This window comes from Poeciliopsis prolifica, unplaced genomic scaffold, assembly GCF_027474105.1.
Source record: "Poeciliopsis prolifica strain line A6 unplaced genomic scaffold, Auburn_PproV2 SCAFFOLD044, whole genome shotgun sequence".
In the NCBI taxonomy this organism is placed as follows: domain Eukaryota; kingdom Metazoa; phylum Chordata; class Actinopteri; order Cyprinodontiformes; family Poeciliidae; genus Poeciliopsis; species Poeciliopsis prolifica.
The window spans coordinates 2,204,475-2,226,515 of NW_026562419.1; the positions used below are offsets into that span (position 1 = coordinate 2,204,475).

At 39.7% G+C, this 22,041-nt stretch overlaps 2 protein-coding genes and 1 pseudogene across 3 annotated transcripts in view; 2 read left to right on the top strand and 1 right to left on the bottom strand.

Annotated features, from left to right (window-relative positions):
- LOC129376613 (microfibril-associated glycoprotein 4-like) overlaps positions 1–22,041 on the bottom strand; it is an 87,666-nt gene that overhangs the window by 19,257 nt on the left and 46,368 nt on the right. The gene's annotated exons all lie outside the window — the stretch shown is intronic.
- Positions 1,684–2,790, top strand: LOC129376626 (ladderlectin-like; annotated as a pseudogene).
- Positions 4,841–10,713, top strand: LOC129376618 (type-2 ice-structuring protein-like). 2 transcript variants are annotated; one of them, XM_055056210.1, is made up of 10 exons: positions 4,841–4,995; positions 7,332–7,488; positions 7,615–7,665; positions 8,218–8,259; positions 8,339–8,389; positions 8,464–8,505; positions 9,063–9,172; positions 9,260–9,394; positions 9,477–9,585; positions 10,433–10,713. In XM_055056210.1, the coding sequence occupies exons 2-10, from the start codon at positions 7,434–7,436 to the stop codon at positions 10,498–10,500; spliced, it is 663 nt and encodes a 220-aa protein (XP_054912185.1). In that variant the 5' UTR covers positions 4,841–4,995; positions 7,332–7,433; the 3' UTR covers positions 10,501–10,713. The 2 variants fall into 2 exon arrangements, with proteins under 2 accessions (XP_054912185.1, XP_054912184.1); XM_055056209.1 differs by lacking the exon at positions 4,841–4,995 and having other exon boundaries at positions 7,283–7,488.

Consider the following 22,041-nt stretch of genomic DNA (forward strand, 5'->3'; position numbering starts at 1 on the left):
ATTGCAAATTGTTTTCTATTTCAAGCTGCATTTTAAAGGGGTAGGAATATGTGTGCTCTGTTTTATAGAATAATTAAATACCTATGTTACCTTCAGTTATCAAAATACTATATCTCAAATATGACAAACAAAATCTTACTTCCTTATTTAACGCCTTGAAATTGTCCTTTTGAATTTAATTCAGATTAACTTGTTTATTTGCTGGAGTTACAAGTAACTCTTTGTTTTAGTCCTTTTAATTTTGAGTGTTTGTAAAACCTTGTTTTTCCCTGATGCAGTAGAGTCTCTGGGTGGGCAGCTCCAGGCCTCGAGGGCCGGTGTCCTGTCACTTTAAGATGCGTTTCTACTTCAACACACCTGGCGGTTGGAGTTGGTGCTGGAGATGATGGAGAGGCTGGAGCTGAGATGGTGGAGTCCTCTAGTCATAAAGAAAGTTTCAGCTGCTTTGTTTGCTCCTTCAGATGAAACAACATAGATATGAAATTATGTTAGAGGAACAAAACACAAGTAGCATTCAGTTGAAGATTAGAGGAGCAAAGCACCAGCAGCTTAGTGTTTGGTTGTAAGATCTGTGGACATTGGGACAACAGAGCTGTGGGGTTGGTGGTCCTGTTCTGGGCCAAGTTCCAGTCCAGGCCTGGAAAAAACATTTCACAAAATAAAAAGAGGATCTCACAAAAGAGAAGTTGTTTCACAACCGTACTTCCACTAGCTTATTGAGTCATTCCTTTGCTCATTAAATATTTTAGCAAATCGATTGCACAATGCATGTGAAACATTTTTGTACTGTTCATTGTCTCCTCCCTTGGGTCAAATGAAACATTTCCATTTAAGGATGTGAACTCAGGTCAAATACTCATTAGATAAAAGAAGAGAACGAAAGAGAGAGAGAAAGAGAGAGAGAAAGAGAGAGAGAGAGAGAGAAAGAGAGAGAGAGATGCTTCCATGCTTAAAACATGCTTCCTTTATGATTTATCCAAAACATGAAGGAAGCAGGACTGGAATTTGCCACAATGCATATTGACAAGCCACAAAACTTCTGGGAAAATGTTCTTTTGTCAAATGAAACAAAACTTTATGACCACAAACTCAAAATGAAGAGTGAAAACTCTGTCCCACTGAGAAACATGGAGGAGTCTTGGCTATGTTCTGGGCTGCTTTGCTGCATCTTTAATCTGTTCAGGATACAATAAAATCTCAAGACCATAAAAGGCCTTAGGGACAGAAATGTTCTTCCTGGTGTCAGAAAGCTTGACCTCCGTCACAATCAAAGGCCTTCCAGCAGGATAACGACCTGAAACATGCAGCCAAAAACACGCAAAAGCAAAACAACGGACTTTTCTGCAAATGCTACTGAACATCTGAGGACAAACCGAAAAACAAACTTCAAACCTGAAAGCAGTTTGGCCTGAATACTTGTGGACAGTTACTCTGTCAGTGTTTCATAACCTGGGGTTGCCAACAACTGTGTGCATGTGCATGAATAACAATAACAGACTTTAAAAAAACAGGAATGTTTTCACTCTGTAACTTAGAAGAAATTTAATTTACTCTCTGAGGAAGAAACAAAACACTTCATGTTCCATAAGTGATTGTTGATCATAGTATGCAATTTGCATACGATCACCCCTTCTTTAATGTTTCAGTTTCCTCCTTTAAGATGTGATGTTAAGATAAATGTCTATAAAAGCCGACTTACCGTTTCTGTATCTGACCTGAAACTTCCTGATTCAGAGCTCAGAGTGAGAGGCTGATTCTTTTCTGCAAGCCCTTTTTGCTTAACCTCGTCCTGTTTTTCTGGTTCTTGGTTGTACTTTGATTTTGTATGTTTCTTTTTTCAGGAGGTGATAATTATCTCCCAGTGACCTGCAGCCATGAGGATCCTGCCTCTGCCTCTGCTTCTCTGTGGCTTGATGCTTCTGAGCAGCGTTAATGGTGAGTATTCTGTCAGTAAGTGTGAGAAGCAACAATCCTTTGAGTTGTGCAACTAAAATTATTTGACTGAAGAAAATGAATGTCATTTTTAACATTAAAAATTTCCATCATTTATAGTTCCTGAGACTCTATATTTCTATATTATTGGTTCACTTTCTTTTCAGGATTTTCTTACACCGAGTCAAAAGTACTATAGTACTGCAGTGTGAAAATTAGAACTTTTATGCCATATTAGTGAAGATTAGTTTGATAATTTTCAGGGCAGTATTCACTATGAGATAAATGGTGTCATAGATAATGTTTTTTATATTTTTTCCCACAAAGAGATCAATGGACATAGAACTTACTGCCCTCATGGTTGGCGTCTGATCCATGGACGCTGTTTCAAGTATGTCCCGAGACGTATGACTTGGATCAAAGCTGAGGTACGACTGGACTATGACTCATGTTTATATTCTTTAATGTTGCATCTTCCTAAATAAAAAGCAGATAATTATATTCACAATTGTTTACTCTTCTTTCTTCCGATTGATTGGCAGAGAAATTGCATTTCCATGGGAGGAAACCTTGCATCTGTGCACAGTTCTGATGAATACCATGGGATTCAGGGGCTCATTTTGCAGGTCACACATGAGATGAGAGAAGCGTGGATCGGCGGCACTGATGCAGCTGAGGTTAGCATTACCCAGTATTACTCTATTCATCAAAACCTCCTCAACACAGACTCTAAGAGGTTTTCTCTTGATGCGTCTTGCAGGAAAATCATTGGCATTGGTCTGATGGGACGCTGATGATGTTTACAACTGGTGTCCCGGAGAACCCAACAATGCTGCTTATCGCCACTGCATGCAATGAATGACGCAGGTAAAACTGTTCTTTCTTTTAAGCACGATAAAGTCACTTCTTATAGATTTCTGATCACATGCAAAAACATAAAATAAATAAAGATATATTTTATTTTTAGTGGTGGAAAGTTTTTTCAGTTTGAATGCCCCTGTTACTTTTGAAAAGCTTCAGGCTTTTTTTGGTCTAAAACTGTTTTCTGTCTTTTTCTCTTACAGGAGAAAAGTGCTGGGACGATTACACATGTACGGTCCGCCTACCCTCTGTCTGCGTTTTGAAGAAATGAAGCAGGGCTGAGCTGAAGACATGAAGAATCTTCCTCATTTCACGTCTTTTATTTTCCATCTATGCTGCTTGACGGATGACGCGACGCAGCACATCGACAGAGGAACTCTGTCTTGCTTCTCATGCGATCAGAACAAATGTACTGTAACGTAACTCCTTCATGTACTTTCTTGCTGATTGAACTTTCATTCTTGTTCTTTGCAAAATTAAATGGCAGGCATTAAAATATGCTGGTCTGGATGTGTTTGTGTTTGGTGTGTAAAATGTTTTATTAGTTTCAGCAGGCTGGGTTCTCAGCTGCAGCTCAATCAAGTTAACTTTTTTTTATTGTACATTTTAGCAACAAAGCAGATCAAAGTGCTTTACATTATGAAACCATAACACAATGAGCAAACACTGTAAAAGGTTTGAGGCACATTTAGTTGTTTCTACTAACTTCTAGACTATAAATCAAATAAATCTTGCAAATTTGACATTTTGAATTGAAATGTGTGTTTGTAAAAAACAAAAAAAAAAGACTCATTAAAATGTCATTGTGAGGCTAATGCAATCAATCTGAAAGTTGAGTTTAAACCTTTACACAAAACATGGACCAGTTCTGTAGCAGTGAAGGATCTGGGATGGACTAAACCAAAAAACTTTTGTTTGAATTATTTAGTTTTACTCCTTTAGGTTTCACAAGAAAAGAAAAGAAAATTTTAAGGATGGATAAAATTGGTTTGGCTGTTAAAGACTAATTTTATTTGAAAAAGGGCAAAAATAACTTGTTGCTTTGAGGAGATTACTGACCACTGAACTGCCCGTACAGGTGCGCCTCTACTGGTGCAGCAAAATATTTTTTGCAATTCAGATCATAGATTCTGTTCTTCAGTGCATTGGATAAAAATGTTGAATGTAGCAGTTATAGGAACAATAAACTGGGATTCGGGAGGGACTGTGGCCAGTCAGAAACACAGAATGCAGAATTTTTTTTTTTTTTTTACTTTGTTCAAACAATAAATTCTTCCGTCTTGTATGAAACTAAAATCCAGTTTCTCTCCTGATTATTAAGCCTGCAGTATGTAATTTCTGAAATTTTTCTATATTTTAAAAAAATATCACCGTGTTGTGAGATTTTCATATGAGACAGATAATCGTAAAGACATTGAACTCCCCCACGACCTCCCAGTGTTACTACCGTTGTCTGCAAAAAGCACCAAAAACAACCAATCAGAGCCAGGAGGCGGGTCTTAGCGCTGTCAATCAACCTCCTTTACACTGATCTGAATGAAAATGGTGGAAAAATAACTTCCTACAGAGGAAAACCATTCTACTATCATCGATGTTCAGGCTAACTTAGTAAATGGTCAAAGTTGAAAAGGTCAACTATAATATTAATATATTGTTTCCTAGAAGAGTGTAACGATAAAGCAAACTCAGCCAGAACCCAAAACGCAGCCAACACAGAAGTGAGTTTCACCAGATGTTTTAATGACAAAATAATAGTATAGACGGGGCTGAACGGGGTGGGATGAGACGAGCGGATAAGGGAGGAGGAATCCACAGGGGACAGGGATCCAGCCAGGGGTGGGACCAAGTAGGAAGAATGGACTACGGAAAGTCTTGGGGGCTCAGGGAACAAACGGACGACAGGGGCAAAATCCACCAACCCGAGACAGAGTAGTGAGACGATCTGGGGTCATGCACGGTAGAGCCACAGGCAAAGATAATCCAGCAAACAGCAAGCAGGAGGCAGGGTCAGCAACAGGCAGGGTTCTTCAACAGGAGGTCCGAAAACTTGCAGCAGCCGAGGGACAAGGCAGAATCTGTGGTCAAGGACAGGCAGGATCAGAAAACCACAAAACTCTTCGAAACATGAAACAATGGCTTGAAAGCTGTGACTAGAGCAACAGACGATCTCGCACTGAGCAGGTGAAAAGCAGCACAGTGCAGGTGAGAGTGATGAGCATTCAGCACAGAGGGTGGAGCAGAAATGCTGAAGTCATGACAAAGACTGAATGAAAGTGGGCTAATGGAAGTACAAAAAGCTAAAAAAAAAAAAAATTCAAAGACTGAAATGACATTGATACGGTTATTGTGAAACCAACATTTACTGTATTGTTAAATCTCACCTGTATAAATAGCTGATTATTTTTAGTTGAAGCTAAACGAAGATTGCTAAGTTATTTTAAGAATACAAAAGTGGTGATGAGCAAATTTGAACAAACTTAAAAAAGAACCAATATTAAAGATAATCTGACTGAAGACTTCCACTGTATTCACTTTATGTTGAAGTCATCATGTTAAATACACACTGGGACATCTGCTTAGGATGTTTTTAATGGGTATTTATTATATGCTTTAATTTTTCAGGTTTGACATTATGAATTTTAGTTGAAACAGTTTTTTCCTGTTCTAAACTAATTCATTCTTTAGAAACAAAGGCAACAATAACTGGATGCTTTAACCAGGTTATTGATCAGTGAACTGCTCCCTCTAGTGGTTCAGAAAAGTTTTTATACTTTTATATCATCCATTTGATCTTAATTTAAAAGATAACAGCTAAGAAATGAACAATTTGATATATTGCTGTAATATCAACACCCTAAAGCATAAATCGATGTTTATCAAACTTGAGTATTTATTCTAAATTATTAGAATTATATATAAAATTTTGTTCTAATTATTAAATGAGAGAAGTTGTAAACTCATAGCAACAAAGTTATTACTCTCAATGCAGTAGGCAGCTTTTATAAAAATGTGGGACATCAACTTAACAAATATTTTATAAAAGTTTCCTACTGTAGTTTTATTAAGTTTAATGTGTTACAGACGTCCTATCTGTTCTAAATAAAGGGGATAATGACAGGCTGATGATTTGTTGAGGCAAGGCAGGATGGTTCATGCTGCCCCATTTATTCACAAGCTAATTAATTACAGTGATTTATTTTCCATGAAAGGAAAAACAAAGCAAAGCAAGAATCCATGTCATAAAAATAATATACTAAAATACACAATCAAGGCAAAAACCTCAAAACAAACTCATTTGTCAGTTTGTTTGATCAAAAGTTTTAATAAACACAAATGTTTAATGTGTAAACCAGAGTTCTTGTTTTGCCATTATTTCCAGATAACGTCTCTTATCAATCAAGGAAATGTGATTTATTTCCCTGTGGAAGGATTTCCCTTTTCCCCAAGGTCAGACACGACGTTCTGCAGGATGGTCATAAACTCCTCTTCTTGTTTTATATCAATATTCAGACATAAGCAGTTAAACTGTAAACGTCCTGGTTGCAATGCAGACTTAGAAAATCTAAAGTTTGTATTTGATCATGCAGAAAAGATTATTCTGGTTTGATCCTGACATTTCAGAGGAATGTGAGACATTCACAGAAACTCCTGTTTAAAATACATATAAAGCAACATTTTATGTTTTTGTTCGATGTTTTTGTTAAGTTGGCCTTTTATAATGACTGTATGATGATATGCATCAACATTGTTGCATTCTGTTGTGTTGTGTGACTGAGCTGAAATCAAAATGCTAAATATTTCATTAAGGTTGCATGTTAATGCTACTTTAATGATATAATTTAAAATTAAACAATGGAACATTTATGTTCTTCAAAAATAACGAGAACTTTATTGACTTGCAAAATGTGCTAAACGTGACTCGCAGATGCAATAACTGTTTTTGTTTTCCATGTAAACTGTCCATTTTATGAGTTATCAGGGAATCAACAGTTATTTAAAGATATGAATCATTTGTAAATGTATAAAATATATACCAACAAACAATTGATACTAATTTAGAAAGAGAAAAAATGTACTTCCTGCTTCCAGGTGTTGCAAGTTTTATGAATAAAGTTCCATATTGTGATAATGTTCAGTTAGTTTGAATCATGACCCTTTTTATGAGGATTAAACATTTGCAGTCCCTACGTGTCAATCTGGGTGTGACATTAATTAGACAATCAGTGGCTCCAGTTAATGGAGATCTTAGCAGTGTGCATGTATTATTAAACATTACTACACTTTGATTCAATGCAAATTGTCACTGATCAAGTAAAAATGACAAGATCACCTCTGAAAAATAAAGTGTTGCAATATAAAAGTTTGCACAAGGCACGTTTAAAACCACATTTGGACTTTGATAACTGATAGATGTAAACAATGTTTGTTCAAAAGATAAGAAATCAAGAGGGGGATATTTTTCAGAAATTCAGACGCCAGCTTCCTTGTTTTGAGGCTGGAAGAAACAGAATATAAGAGCCGCTGTGTTTCTGGTGCAGCGCATTCAACCTGCAGACCGACTGTAAACGTGGAAACTTCCTGTGGTGTGATTGGTCGAAATTATTATCTCTTTACTGTCTTCAACCTGCATCATCAACGCCATGATGTGTCTCCTGCTGCTTCTTTGTGCCTTGTTGCCTTTGAGTCAACCTGCTGGTTTGTATGCATATTATTACTACTGCTTCACCAATGTAAATATTATTCTCACCTTTAATCTAATGTTAAATTATGATATTTTTATATCTGGTATAATTCTGTAATTCATTGCTGTGTTTAATGCAGTGCTTCCAGTTGCTGTGGATGGGGCTGAGAGCCATGAGGCTCTTCCAGAAGGTGAGGCTGTATTTCATCAGATTCATTATTTTTTATGTTTTTTGAAACAGCTTCCAGATGTATTTCTAAACATCTGTCTTTCTGACTACATCCAGTGTTAGAAACAGGCCTTCTTGCTGCTGATGTTTTCATCCAGAGTAGTTTGATGAAGTGCTTTAATTAGCGACTCTTCTCTGTTTTAATATAAACAGTGAAAAACATATTTCAGATGGATAAACCGATACGCAGATCGGTTTATCCATCTGCGTTGCAAATTCGACTTTTTCTGCCTTTTGAACTAAGTGCTTTATGCTTGTATTGTACAACATTTATGGATTCTGTTTGGCTCTGATGGGTTTTGTTTGCTACACCCAGAGCAGTTATTGTGAACATAATGCCAACAAAACAGGCTAGAATAAAATTTTAACAGAAGATTTTAGGAGACAGAATAGCAAATCAGACACGTTTTGTGAAGTAGACCCAATACTGAGCATAAACACTAAAATACTGTGATTTTTAGTTCATATTTTTCCTTGTACGTATTATTAATGTTAAAAATTGAATTATATCCAGACACCAGAGAAAATCCTGAGACTGAGGACATTTTTGCAGAAGGTAAGTCTACGTTTGCCAATTATAAGCATTACATTCTGAATAAACCAACAAAATGAATTTACCATTCAAACTTTGCCAGATCATTTGACTCTTCATGAAGAGGAACCTGGAAACTGGACAGATGCAGAAGGTTGGTGCTTTTTTTCTTCTGCTTCATTAAAAAACACAGTGATTTTCATCCTCTTCTCCTCGTGTTTTTTGCAGAACCAACCTTTGAACCTGTGGATGAGGAAGCTTACCTGAAGGGTGAGTTTACTTTCCTGATAATGTGGGTTAAAGTTTTGTTTTGCAGCAAGAGGAACAATTTAGTTTCAACCAAGACACCTGAATTCAGAAAGTTCAGCTTCCTTCCTGAAGAAAGGCTCTCTAGCAAGTGAATAACTTAAATAACTAAAATCATCAAAAATAAATAACAATAAAACAATCACTAGTCTTTTCATTAGCCCTAATCCTGATGTTGGTTTTTAAACATCTGAATGTTGCAGAGTGGCGACTAAATCAGACTGAGACGTTTCCTCAGGGACACGGTGAAGCAAACTTAAATATGAAATCAGTTTTTTAACACAGTTCAGGTTCAGTTTTTGTATCCATGCTTATTTTTATGTCTTTTATTGCATGAAATATTCCCATGCATTTATATCAGAAAGCAATGATTTGTTGATTTTATTAAGACTGGATGAATTTTTTCCAGTTCCCGGCTGAGTTGCTTTTTCCTCGACGTTTTTGTCCCAGCAGTGCATAATTAAAACTACCAGCTGAATATTAGAAATAATTTACCTGGGACTTTGATTGTTTGTTTTAAGCTCTGAATGGAACAGTCCAACGTTCAGGATCCTGTTCTTCTGGCTGGACCCGGGTCAAAGGTCGCTGCTACCACGTCTTTCCATTCGCTGCCACTTGGCACAGAGCTCAGGTGACCTTTGATTAACTTCACTTGTATTTTCTCACCAACCATCTCCTTCTTGCATTAGTGTAACTGGTCTCCTCTTGTCCACTGCAGTCGAACTGCAGGTCCATACTTGCACACCTTGCATCAGTCCATGACTACGAGGTGAATAATCAGCTTGTGAGGATGATAATAGCTGCAGGCCGGGGGCGATCTGCAGTCTGGATTGGAGGCAATGACATACAATGGGTAATTTCACATGTGCACCTTATGTGTCAGTCCTTCAGAAAAAATACATTTAAGGTAAAGCTCAGACTGCTTCACCTTCCAGGATGGCCGCTGGCGCTGGGTGGACGGAAGGCCTTTTCGCTATAGAAACTGGTGTCGATTCGAACCCAACAACTTCTTTGATCAGGACTGTTTGCAGATGAACTTCAGTCGTAAGTGAAATGATCCCATCTAAGTGACGCTAATTGTAAATCAATCAATCAATCAATCAATTAAATTTCAAAGTGCTTTACATCAAAAACACAAAACACAAAGTCATGTAACATAGAATAAAGACTAGCCTCAGTCCGGTTCTTCACGTAGGATTCTAATTCCGAGGACAGAAAGTTTTACTCACAGAGAGAGATGAGCACCACTCACTCTTGTATGCACACACACACACACACACACACACACACACACACACACACACACACACACACACACACACACACACACACACACACACACACACACACAACAGCAATGACACAGCAATACACAACAAACAATTTCCTATCAGTGCGAGGATTCTTCCTGATGGGAAGTCCTCATAAAAAGAGGGGCTCTAAAAACACCCGTCTTGTAGATTTTAGTTGAACCAACTGGATTCAACACCTTCTGGGAATTTAGTCAAGGTGTTCTGACAAGGCCTCCAACCTGGGAGTTTAGCTGAGAACTATCAGCTGGGCCTCCAACCCTTTGGTACTTTAGTCAAAATACTATATGTCAAGGACACCAACCTAGGAAAAAAAACATTGTTACATATTACATTTCAAATACAGTTCTGAACAAGTGTGTTTTTAGTTGAGATTTAAAGGAAGTCGGGGTTTCCACTGTTTTACAGTTTTCTGGAAGTTTGTTCCAAATTTTTGGTGCATAGATGCTGAAGCTGCTTCTCCTCTTTTGGTTCTAATTGTAGAGATGATCAGGCTCTTACCACAAATTTACTGATTGTTTCTACATTTTAGATTTCAGATCTTTCTACAATTCAACATGTTTTTGTTTGTTTTCCTGCAGGGCACAGATGCTGGGACGATGCGCAGTGTTACTTTCAAAGACCATTTATCTGTGTCAGAAACTTCTGATGGCTATTTGATTAGAAATGATGCACTTTGTGTGTCAAAAACACAGAGGCGTTGGTGATCAATGTTGGTGTTTTTCTTACAGAGTGTCAAGACAATAACAAGGATAAAAAGTATGAATATCTGTATTTAAATACAGATATTAAAGACAAAAAAGAAACTCGTTTAAATGTATTTGTCAGATTGTTTGATCAAACGTTACAATAAATAAAAATGTTTAATGTGTAAACCAGTGTTACTTATTATTTCTGCATAACTATCACATAAAATCTGTTGTCAAAAAAGGAAATGTAATTTATTTATGTATGGCAGCCTTTTCCTTTTGCTCAACATCAGATATGAGGTGTTAAGGCTTTTACATTATGTTTTTACTTTCAACTTTAGAAGATCCTCCTCCTGTTTTATCTTGACAAAAATGATCTGAATAAAAACTCAAGTTTGATTTTATCATTTGAGATTAATCATATATATTCTCAGGCCACATCAACACATGATTAATACTTCATAGTTGCATGCTGTTGATTGTGACTGAGTGGAAAACAAAGTACCAGGAGATGTAAAATATTTAGTTTAGGTTGCATGTAAATGCAGCTTTTGGAGTGAATATTAAACATTGGGATAATTATGTGGTTCACAAATAATAGAATTAAAAAAAAACGTGTGACTTGAAAATGGGCATCTTCTAATAGTATATGAAATAATTATTTTTTTGCTTTTGACTACATGTCGATGTACCTCTGGGCAACTAAATCCCATATTGCCTACCGGTCTGCGTATCGGTGTATGAATGTGAGTTCGTTTGTGAATGTGACTCTAGTGTAAAGCGCTTTGAGTTCAGAACATTTACCATTTTTTATACCAATATATTCCATATTTTTCAACTGGTTATTTGTAAGACTGTAAAAAAAAGTGCAATGTTTTCAATTAGTATTAATGCTCTACATTATGTTGCGTTTGCAAATAAAATCATAAATAAATTGTATTGGCACATATCAGCTTGGGAAAAATACGAATGTGGTTTTGAGGCCCAGCTGGTTTATTCATATGGATCCATTTGCAACTTTTACCTGGAAAAAAAAACCTACTCAGCAAAGTTATTAAAATGCATGAAAAGTTTTCAAAAGAATGACCCATATCCAGTTCTTGCTACTCAAAACGTAAAAGCTATTAAACAAAATTACTTTTTTCTTTTCAGATTATCACCTGGAGTTTCCATTAACATTCAAACTACTCATTCCATTACTTTGGATATAGTAGTCCACCAATAAATATCAATTTTAAGTTGAAGCACAATGCATTTGTTGGAGCTCTGCAGCATTTTGTTCATGCTTTCAATTTCTATAATTTGCAAAAGTAAAAATAGAATTTGAATATTATTACAGGCATTTCCCAAACATCTGCACTATGTATCAGAAAAGGAACAATCAGTGAATTGTATAATATCCACTACGCCTCAGCATTCAGTGAGTCTTTCACTTCATATAATAACAAAACTTTCTTCAACCTGATCAAATCAATCAACACATCTCCAGAGTCTAAAAATCATGTAATTTGTTTTTTCAAAACATTGACGCACATTGTATGGTCATTATAAATGGTCAAACTATGAATATTTTACTGTGCTCCTAAAAGTACAATATGAAATTCATGAGATTTTGTTTTTTACATTTTATTGCAAAAAACAAATTGATGACTTTCTGCTGTTCTTGTTTCGCTTCCTGATTGTTTCTGATAAAAATCAAATTACACTCCATTTCTTTGTCTTAGCTAACACCAGATATACTTTTTTTTCTGGGAGTGACATAAACAGATCATTAAATAGACATAGATGTTCACATTGACACAGTTGAGCATAAAATTTAGAATTATGGAAGACCTGGTTGTTTTTCAATTAATTGCATTTAACCAAGAGGTTTGATTCTAAAAATGTTTCCATTTGGCCCAATTTGTGTTTTAAAACTGGCTTATTTTAATTTTTACATATAAAAAATACAGACACACAAATATTGCTGCTGGCATCTTATTTATTATCAGAGATGAATTGATTACAGGTAGCAAACTCTCGCCAATGATTTAATCAACTGGATTATATTTATTAGTAATCAAGTGAACTTTTGACTCATGTTTGAAGCTAAAAGTTGATGGTTGATTATAAGAAAAAGCTCTCATTATTTTTTGCTGGATGTTTGACCTGCAGATTTAAATGACAGGACGGATCTTCATGCTGATGCTCTTCAGGGAGTAATTAAATCCCTTCCATGCAGACCATTCCACTCCAACATCAGGGAGTGTGTTGTCAGCCCCGCATCGATAAACCCCGTTAGGGTTTGTATAGTGACAAGATTTGTACCAGAAAGCACCGAGATATGTTTTGGCACAGTTGCTGCTCATCTTATCCTGGTCTTTGTCAAAAGTGGTAAATTTCTGTTGGTCGTGAGGAAAGGCTGTCTCCTGCAGAAATAATAATAGGATACAAAAACTATATGAATAAAACAGACATTCAGTTGAAAGCTTGAATAGTGAAAAAAAATACAAATTCTGCGTGATCCAACATCAATAAAATTGTAATTTCAATATTTAACAAAAATGCTGACTTTGTGAAAAGTTTATAATGTTTTGTGAAAAATTATGAGTTATGCTAATCTCTTACTGGGATATTATTAATGAGATCAAATTAAATTTACTTTGTGCTGTTAACTACCAACATCAATCTTCCTGCTTCAGAACCATGAGAACAAACTCTGGATTTAGATATAACTGACACAACACTTTAATCCAATCAAGGTCTATTTCTCTTAATCCTGATTTGTCTAACTACAGTAAATTAGCGTTATTAATTATCATCATTATTATTAGGCCCGAGCAGCTAAGCGCTGCGAAGGCCTATTGTTTCTGTACTGTTTATTATTAGGCCCGAGCAGCTAAGCGCTGCGAAGGCCTATTGTTAGGCCCGAACAGCTAAGCGCTGCGAAGGCCTATTGTTTCTGTACTGTTTCTTATTAGGCCCGAGCAGCTAAGCGCTGCGAAGGCCTATTGTTTCTGTACTGTTTCTTATTAGGCCCGAGCAGCTAAGCGCTGCAAAGGCCTATTGTTTCTGTACTGTTTATTATTATTATTATTATTAGGCCCGAGCAGCTAAGCGCTGCGAAGGCCTATTTTTTTCCTACTGTTTCTTATTATTATTCTCCCTCCAAATGAATTGGCTTTTTGGGGGCTTTATCATATTCAAAACTCACCAAACTTGGCGGAGGCCTTAAGCCTGTTTCAAATTTACGTATTTTAAAGTCGACGCAACAATTGCAAAGAAATGGCTCAATAGCGCCACCTTGAATTTTCAAAGGACCCTTTGCTATTCACTTACTTCATCGTAGAGACATGAAATTTGGTACACTTGTAGAGATCCCCAAGATGCTCAAAATTTACAATTAATGTCATAGTGCAAGTATCACAGGAAGTCAGCCATTTTGGATTGAAGGTCAAATTTTCACCCCATTTTTGCCGTTTACAGCCTTCGTATTTGATCGAACTCCTCCTAGGATTTCCATTGATCGGCTTCAAACTCGGTCAGTCTGTTCATAAGGCATGTCCCATCTAAGTTATCAAAACTGTGAGTTTTTGAGTATGCTGAAGGGGGGTAAGCAGGGGTCAAAGTTCACCTACTCGCCATAAAAAATAAACTGCTATATCTCCTACACAGAAACTCACAGAGGCACCAAAGTTACTGTGATTGATCATCATCGGGTCTCCTACAATATCCTATGGTCAAGTGATGACATCACTTAGGCCACGCCCCCTGAGAACAGGAAGTGTAATGTTTTACTGTGGACGGTCGCTATCTGACCCCTTTGACCTCATCAACATGAAACTGTGCCCAGACACAGAAAACATGTTGGTGTATTGAGGATTCCAACCCCGACCACATTCGATGGAGCAGGTGGGCGTGGCGGCGTGGCGAAGTGACCTCTAACGCCATCGCCATACGTTTGGCTCTCAATTCCACATTTTCGGGCCCATCTGCTGCAAACTCACAAGGATGGATCGACATCACCTCCCCGACAGGAATCCATCACAATATTTGTGGGGCGTGGCCTAATTTCTCTATAGCGCCCCCTAGAACAATTTAAATGATCAGCCCCAAGCCATGCTTTAACCTACAATTACGAAACGTTGTACACGTGTGTACCTTGTCAGGACTTACAAAAAAGTCTCTTGGAGCCATGGTCGAAACCCCACAGGAAGACGGCCATTTTAGATTGAAGTTCAGATTTTGACCCCATTTTTGCCGTTTACAGCCTTCCTATTTGATCGAACTCCTCCTAGGGATTTCGATTGATCGGCTTCAAACTCGGTCAGTCTGCTCATAAGGCATGTCCCATCTAAAGTTATCAAAACGGTGAGTTTTTGAGAATGCTGAAGGGGGTTAGCAGGGGTCAAAGTTCACCTACTCCCCATAAAAAATCAACTGCTATATCTCCTACACAGAAACTCACAGAGGCACCAAAGTTTCTGTGATTGATCATCATCGGGTGTCCTACAATACCCTATGGTCGAATGATGACATCACTTAGGCCACGCCCCCTGAGAAAAGGAAGTGTCATGTTTTACTCTGAACGGTCGCTATCTGACCCCTTTGACCTCATCAACATGAAACTGTGCCCAGACACAGAAGACATGTTGGTGTATTGAGGATTCTAATCCCGACCAGCTACGATGGAGTAGGTGGGCGTGGCGGCGTGGCGAAGTGACCTCTAACGCCATCGTCATACGTTTGGCTCTCAATTCCACATTTTCGGGCCCAGCTGCTCCAAACTCACAAGGATGGATCCTCATCCACTCCCCGACAGGAATCCATCACAATATTTGGTGGGCGTGGCCTAATTTCTCTATAGCGCCCCCTAGAAAACTTTAAATGATCAGCCCCAAGCCATGCTTTAACCTACAATTACGAAACTTTGTACACATTTGTACCATGTCAGGACTTACAAAAAAGTCTCTTGGAGCCATGGTCTAAACCCCACAGGAAGTCGGCCATTTTAGATTGAAGTTCAAATTTTGACCCCATTTTTGCCATTTACAGCCTCCGTATTTGATCGAACTCCTCTTAGGTATTTCGATTGATCGGCTTCAAACTCGGTCAGTCTGCTCATAAGGCATGTCCCATCTAAAGTTATCAAAACAGTGAGTTTTTGAGAATGCTGAAGGGGTTAGCAGGGGTCAAAGTTCACCTACTCGCCGTAAAACAATAAACTGCTATATCTCCTACACAGAAACTCACAGAGGCACCAAAGTTTCTGTGATTGATCATCATTGGGTGTCCTACAATACCCTATGGTCGAATGATGACATCACTTAGGCCACGCCCCCTGAGAAAAGGAAGTGTCATGTTTTACTCTGAAAGGTCGCTATCTGACCCCTTTGACCTCATCAACATGAAACTGTGCCCAGACACAGAAGACATGTTGGTGTGTTGAGGATTCCAACCCCGACCAGCTTCGATGGAGCAGGTGGGCGTGGCGGCGTGGCGAAGTGACCTGTAACGCCATCGCCATACGTTTGGCTCTCAATTCCACATTTTTGGGCAGCTGCTCCAAACTCACAAGGATGGATCTTCATCCACTCCCCGACAGGAATCCATCACAATATTTGTAGGTGTGGCCTAATTTCTCTATAGCGCCCCCTAGAAAATTTTAAATGATCAGCCCCAAGCCATGCTTTAACCTACAATTACGAAACTTTGTACACATGTGTACCATGTCAGGACTTACAAAAAAGTCTCTTGGAGCCATGGTCTAAACCCCAGAGGAAGTCGGCCATTTTAGATTGAAGTTCAGATTTTGATCCCATTTTTGGCGTTTATAAACCATTTCAGTAATTCGCCACTTGGGGTCAGTATTGCTCCACAAATGAAACAGCAGATAAACAGGATGAAGAACAGTATCAGTATTTCGCTAGTAGTGTCAGTGTTCCTCCACCAATGACAAACAGATCCACGGGCGGATGGGCGCGAAAACTTTGTGAGAGCGTTGCCATGAAATTTCTAAAAGGATAAAAATGTCTCAGATAATTTTTGTTGAATTAAATCATGCAGTAAATGTAGCGTTTTCTTACTTCTTCCAAACCATTTCAGTAATTCGCCACTCTGAGTAAGTATTACTCCAACAATGAAATAGAGTGCTTTAGAAACACAGCTGAAAATGGTGAAAAATGACCAACTGTAGTACTTCGCCATGTGCATACGATCGGCTGTAAATGACACGTGGATCATCCGACTGACGCCAAATTGGATACATATGACCTTTGTTGACCTCTAAAAAGAACAACAGCATTGAAATATATTTTGACTCCACTGCGCGTCCTACATTAATCCGCCAGCTATATTTCCTCGCTAAACCAATGAATCTGCACCACATTTTTTGCATCGTCAAGGAGCGACTCCGAACGCATCAGTGCGTACCGCCTGGTGGACGGGCGCGGAAACTGAGCAACAACTTCTGTCTTAGCACGTGGCCAGCGTTGATGGAAACTGAGCAACAGCTTCTGCGGTGCGGGCGGAGGAGCTGAAAACTGCGTGAGAGCTTCTGTGGTGGCTGGCGTGAGGCGGCGGTTGCTCGTACCCCGCGGTGGACAATAGGCCTGAGCGGCGCTTGGCTGCGAGGGCCGTTCGAGGCTGCTTGCAGCTTTAATTATTATTATTATTTTCTTCCCACCTCTTTGGGGGCTTTTTGGGGGCCTTATCATATTGGAAAACTCACCAAACTTGGCGGAGGCCTTAAGCCTGTTTAAAAATTTTGATTTTTAAGGTCATCACAAAAATCCCACAAGAAATGGCTCAATAGCGCCACCTAGAAATTTTCAAAGGACCCATTGCTATTCACTTACTTTATCCTAGAGACATGAAATTTGGTACACTTGTAGAGCTCCCCAGGACGCTCAAAATTTACAATTAATGTCATAGTGCAAGTATCACAAGAAGTCAGCCATTTTGGATTGAAGGTCCAATTTTGAGGCCATTTTTGCCGTTTACAGCCTCCGTATTTGATCGAACTCCTCCTAGGGATTTCGATTGATCGGCTTCAAACTCGGTCAGTTTGTTCATAAGGCATGTCCCATCTAAAGTTATCAAAACGGTGAGTTTTTGAGTATGCTGAAGGGGGGTTAGCAGGGTCAAAGTTCACCTACTCGCCGTAAAAAAATAAACTGCTATATCTCCTACACAGAAACTCACAGAGGCACCAAAGTTACTGTGATTGATCATCATCGGGTGTCCTACAATACCCTATGGTCGAATGATGACATCACTTTGGCCACGCCCCTGAGAACAGGAAGTGTAATGTTTTACTGTGAACTTTCACTATCTGACCCCTTTGACCTCATCAACATGAAACTGTGCCCAGACACAGAAGACATGTTGGTGTATTGAGGATTCCAACACCGACCAGCTTCGATGGAGCAGGTGGGCGTGGCGGCGTGGCGAAGTGACCTGTAACGCCATCGCCATACGTTTTGCTCTCAATTCCACAGTTTCGGTCCCAGCTGCTCCAAACTCACAAGGATGGATCTTCATCCACTCCCCGACAGGAATCCATCACAATATTTGGTGGGCGTAGCCTAATTTCTCTATAGCGCCCCCTAGAAAACTTTAAATGATCAGCCCCAAGCCATGCTTTAACCTACAAATACGAAACTTTGTACACATGTGTACCTTGTCAGGACTTACAAAAAAGTCTCTTGGAGCCATGGTCTAAACCCCACAGGAAGTCGACCATTTTAGATTGAAATTCAGATTTTGACCCCATTTTTGCCGTTTACAGCCTCCGTATTTGATCGAACTCCTCCTAGGGATTTCCATTGATCGGCTTCAAACTCGGTCAGTCTGTTCATAAGGCATGTCCCATCTAAAGTTATCAAAACGGTGAGTTTTTGAGAATGCTGAAGGGGGGTTAGCAGGGGTCAAAGTTCACCTACACGCCATAAAAACATACACTGCTATATTTCCTACACAGAAACTCACAAAGGCACCAAAGTTACTGTGATTGATCATCATCGGTGTCCTACAATACCCTATGGTCGAATGATGACATCACTTAAGCCACGCCCCTGAGAACAGGAAGTGTAATGTTTTACTGTTAACGGTTGCTATCTCACCCCTTTCACCTCATCAACATGAAACTGTGCCCAGACACAGAAGACATGTTGGTGTATTGAGGATTCTAATCCCTACCAGCTACGATGGAGCAGGTGGGCGTGGCGGCGTGGCAAAGTGACCTGTAACGCCATCGCCATACATTTGGCTCTCAATTCCACATTTTTAGGCCCAGCTGCTCCACACTCACAAGGATGGATCCTCATCCACTCCCTGACAGGAATCCATCAGAATATTTGGTGGGCGTGGCCTAATTTCTCTATAGCGCCCCCTAGAAACTTTTAAATGATCAGCCCCAAGCCATGCTTTAACCTACAATTACAAAACTTTGTACACATGTGTACCATGTCAGGACTTACAAAAAAGTCTCTTGGAGCCATGGTCTAAACCCCACAGGAAGTCGGCCATTTTAGATTGAAGTTCAGATTTTGACCCCATTTTTGGCGTTTATAAATCATTTCAGTAATTCGCCTCTTGGGGTCAGTATTGCTCCACAAATGAAACAGCAGATAAACAGGATGAAGAACAATATCAATATTTCGCCAGTAGGTGTCAGTGTTCCTCCACCAATCCACGGGCGGATGAGCGTGAAAACTTTGTGAGAGTGTTGCCGTGAGATTTGTAAAAGGATATAAATGTCTCAGATAATTTTGTTGAATTAAATCATGCAGTAAATGTAGCGTTTTCTTACTTCTTACAAACCATTTCAGTAATTCGACACTCTGAGTAAGTATTACTCCAACAATGAAATAGAGTGCTTTAGAAACACAGCTGAAAATGATGAAAAATGACGAACTGTAGTACTTCGCCATGTGCATATGATCGGCTGTATATGACACGTGGATCATCCGACTGACGCCAAATTGGATGCGTATGACCTTTGTTGACCTCTAAAGAGAACAACAGCATTGGAATATATTTTGACTCCACTGCGCGTCCTACATTAATCCGCCAGCTATATTTCCTCGCTAAACCAATGAATCTGCACCACATTTTTTGCATCGTCAAGGAGCGCCTCCGAACGCATCAGTGCGTACCGCCTGGTGGACGGGCACGGAAACTGCACAACAACTTCTGTGTTAGCACGTGGCCAGCGTTGATGGAATCTGAGCAACAGCTTCCGCGGTGCGGGCGGAGGAGCTGAAAACTGCGTGAGAGCTTCTGTGGTGGCTGGCGTGAGGCGGCGGTTGCTCGTACCCCGCGGTGGCAATAGGCCGGAGCGGCGCTTGGCTGCGAGGGCCGTTCGAGGCTGCTTGCAGCTTTAATTATTATTATTCTGCCCCCCTAAAGAGGGGCCTTTTGAGGGCTTTATCATTTTCAAAAACTCACCAAACTTGGCAGACGCGTAAAGGGAGTTTCAAAATTTTGTATTTTAAGGTCATTGCAAAAATCCCATAAAAATGGCTCAATAGCGCCACCTACAAATTTTCAAAGGACCCTTTGCTATTCACTTACTTTATCCTAGAGACATGAAATTTGGTACACTTGTAGAGCTCCCCAAGATGCTCAAAATTTACAATTAATGTCATAGTGCAAGTATCACAGGAAGTCAGCCATTTTGGATTGAAGGTCCAATTTTGGGGCCATTTTTGCCGTTTACAGCCTTCGTATTTGATCGAACTCCTCCTAGGGATTTCGATTGATCGGCTTCAAACTCGGTCAGTCTGTTCATAAGGCATGTCCCATCTAAAGTTATCAAAACGGTGAGTTTTTGAGTATGTTGAAGGGGGGTTAGCAGGGGTCAAAGTTCACCTACTCGCCATAAAAATAAACTGCTATATCTCCTACACAGAAACTCACACAGGCACCAAAGTTTCTGTGATTGATCATTATCGGGTCTCCTACAATACCCTATGGTCGAATGATGACATCACTTAGGCCACGCCCCATGAGAACAGGAAGTGTCATGTTTTACTGTGGCGGTCGCTATCTGACCCCTTTGACCTCATCAACATGAAACTGTGCCCAGACACAGAAAACATGTTGGTGTATTGAGGATTCCAACCCCGACCAGCTTCGATGGAGCAGGTGGGCGTGGCGTCATGGCGAAGTGACCTGTAACGCCATCGCCATACGTTTGGCTCTCAATTCCACATTTTCGGGCGCAGCTGCTCCAAATTCACAAGGATGGACAGTCATCTACTCCCGGACAGGAATCCATCACAATATTGGTGGGCGTGGCCTAATTTCTCTATAGCGCCCCCTAGAAAACTTTAAATGATCAGCCCAAGCCATGCTTTAACCTACAATTACGAAACTTTGTACACGTGTGTACCTTGTCAGGACTTACAAAAAAGTCTCTTGGAGCCATGGTCTAAACCCCACAGGAAGTCGTCCATTTTGGATTGAAGTTCGGATTTTGACCCATTTTTGCAGTTTGCAGCCTTCGTATTTGATCGAACTCCTCCCAGGGATTTAGATTGATCGGCTTCAAACTCGGTCAGTCTGTTCATAAGGCATGTTCCATCTAAAGTTATCAAAACGGTAAGTTTTTGAGTATGCTGAAGGGGGTTGGCAGGGGTCAAAGTTCACCTACTCCCCATAAAAAATAAACTGCTATATCTCCTACACAGAAACTCACAAAGGCACCAAAGTTTCAGTGATTGATCATCATCGGGTGTCCTACAACATCCTATGGTCGAGTGATGACATCACTTAGGCCACGCCCCCTGAGAACAGGAAGTGTCATGTTTTACTGTGAACGGTCGCTATCTGACCCCTTTGACCTCATCAACATGAAACTGTGACAAGACACCGAAGACATGTTGGTGTATTGAGGATTTCAACCCCGACCAGCTACGATGGAGCAGGTGGGCATGGCGGCGTGGCGAAGTTACCTGTAACGCCATCGCCATACGTTTGGCTCTCAATTCCACATTTTTGGGCCCAGCTGCTCCAAACTCACAAGGATGGATTCCCATCAACTCCCCGACAGTAATCCATCACAATATTTGGTGGGCGTGGCCTAATTTCTCTATAGCGCCCCCTAGAAAACAGCAGCCCATAGGTTATGTCGTTATTAATTATTTAAATATACATTATTATAACTTTTTATATATATATAAGTTTATTTTGTGGGTTAAAGTACAAACATTCATTCATTTTTGCTAGAAATAATACAAACAAAGTCATTCAGCAAAACTTATGACACAGCGAAGTAAGACACACTGGGGTCAGTGTTGATGGAGTACCACTGGCACCTTGTGGCGATATACTGGTACTGCTAGTGCAATACCAGTATTGCCCCAGCAGGAGGCAGTGGTACTCCATCAATGAGAAAACAGATCGACGCTATGTAATAACAGTCAGCCGGCGACAGCTGGAGCTGCGAAGTTTTCCTGAACATTTTGCCTGCTTTTTGGAGCCACAGAACTGGACTACGCTCAACATTTTGCTTGGAT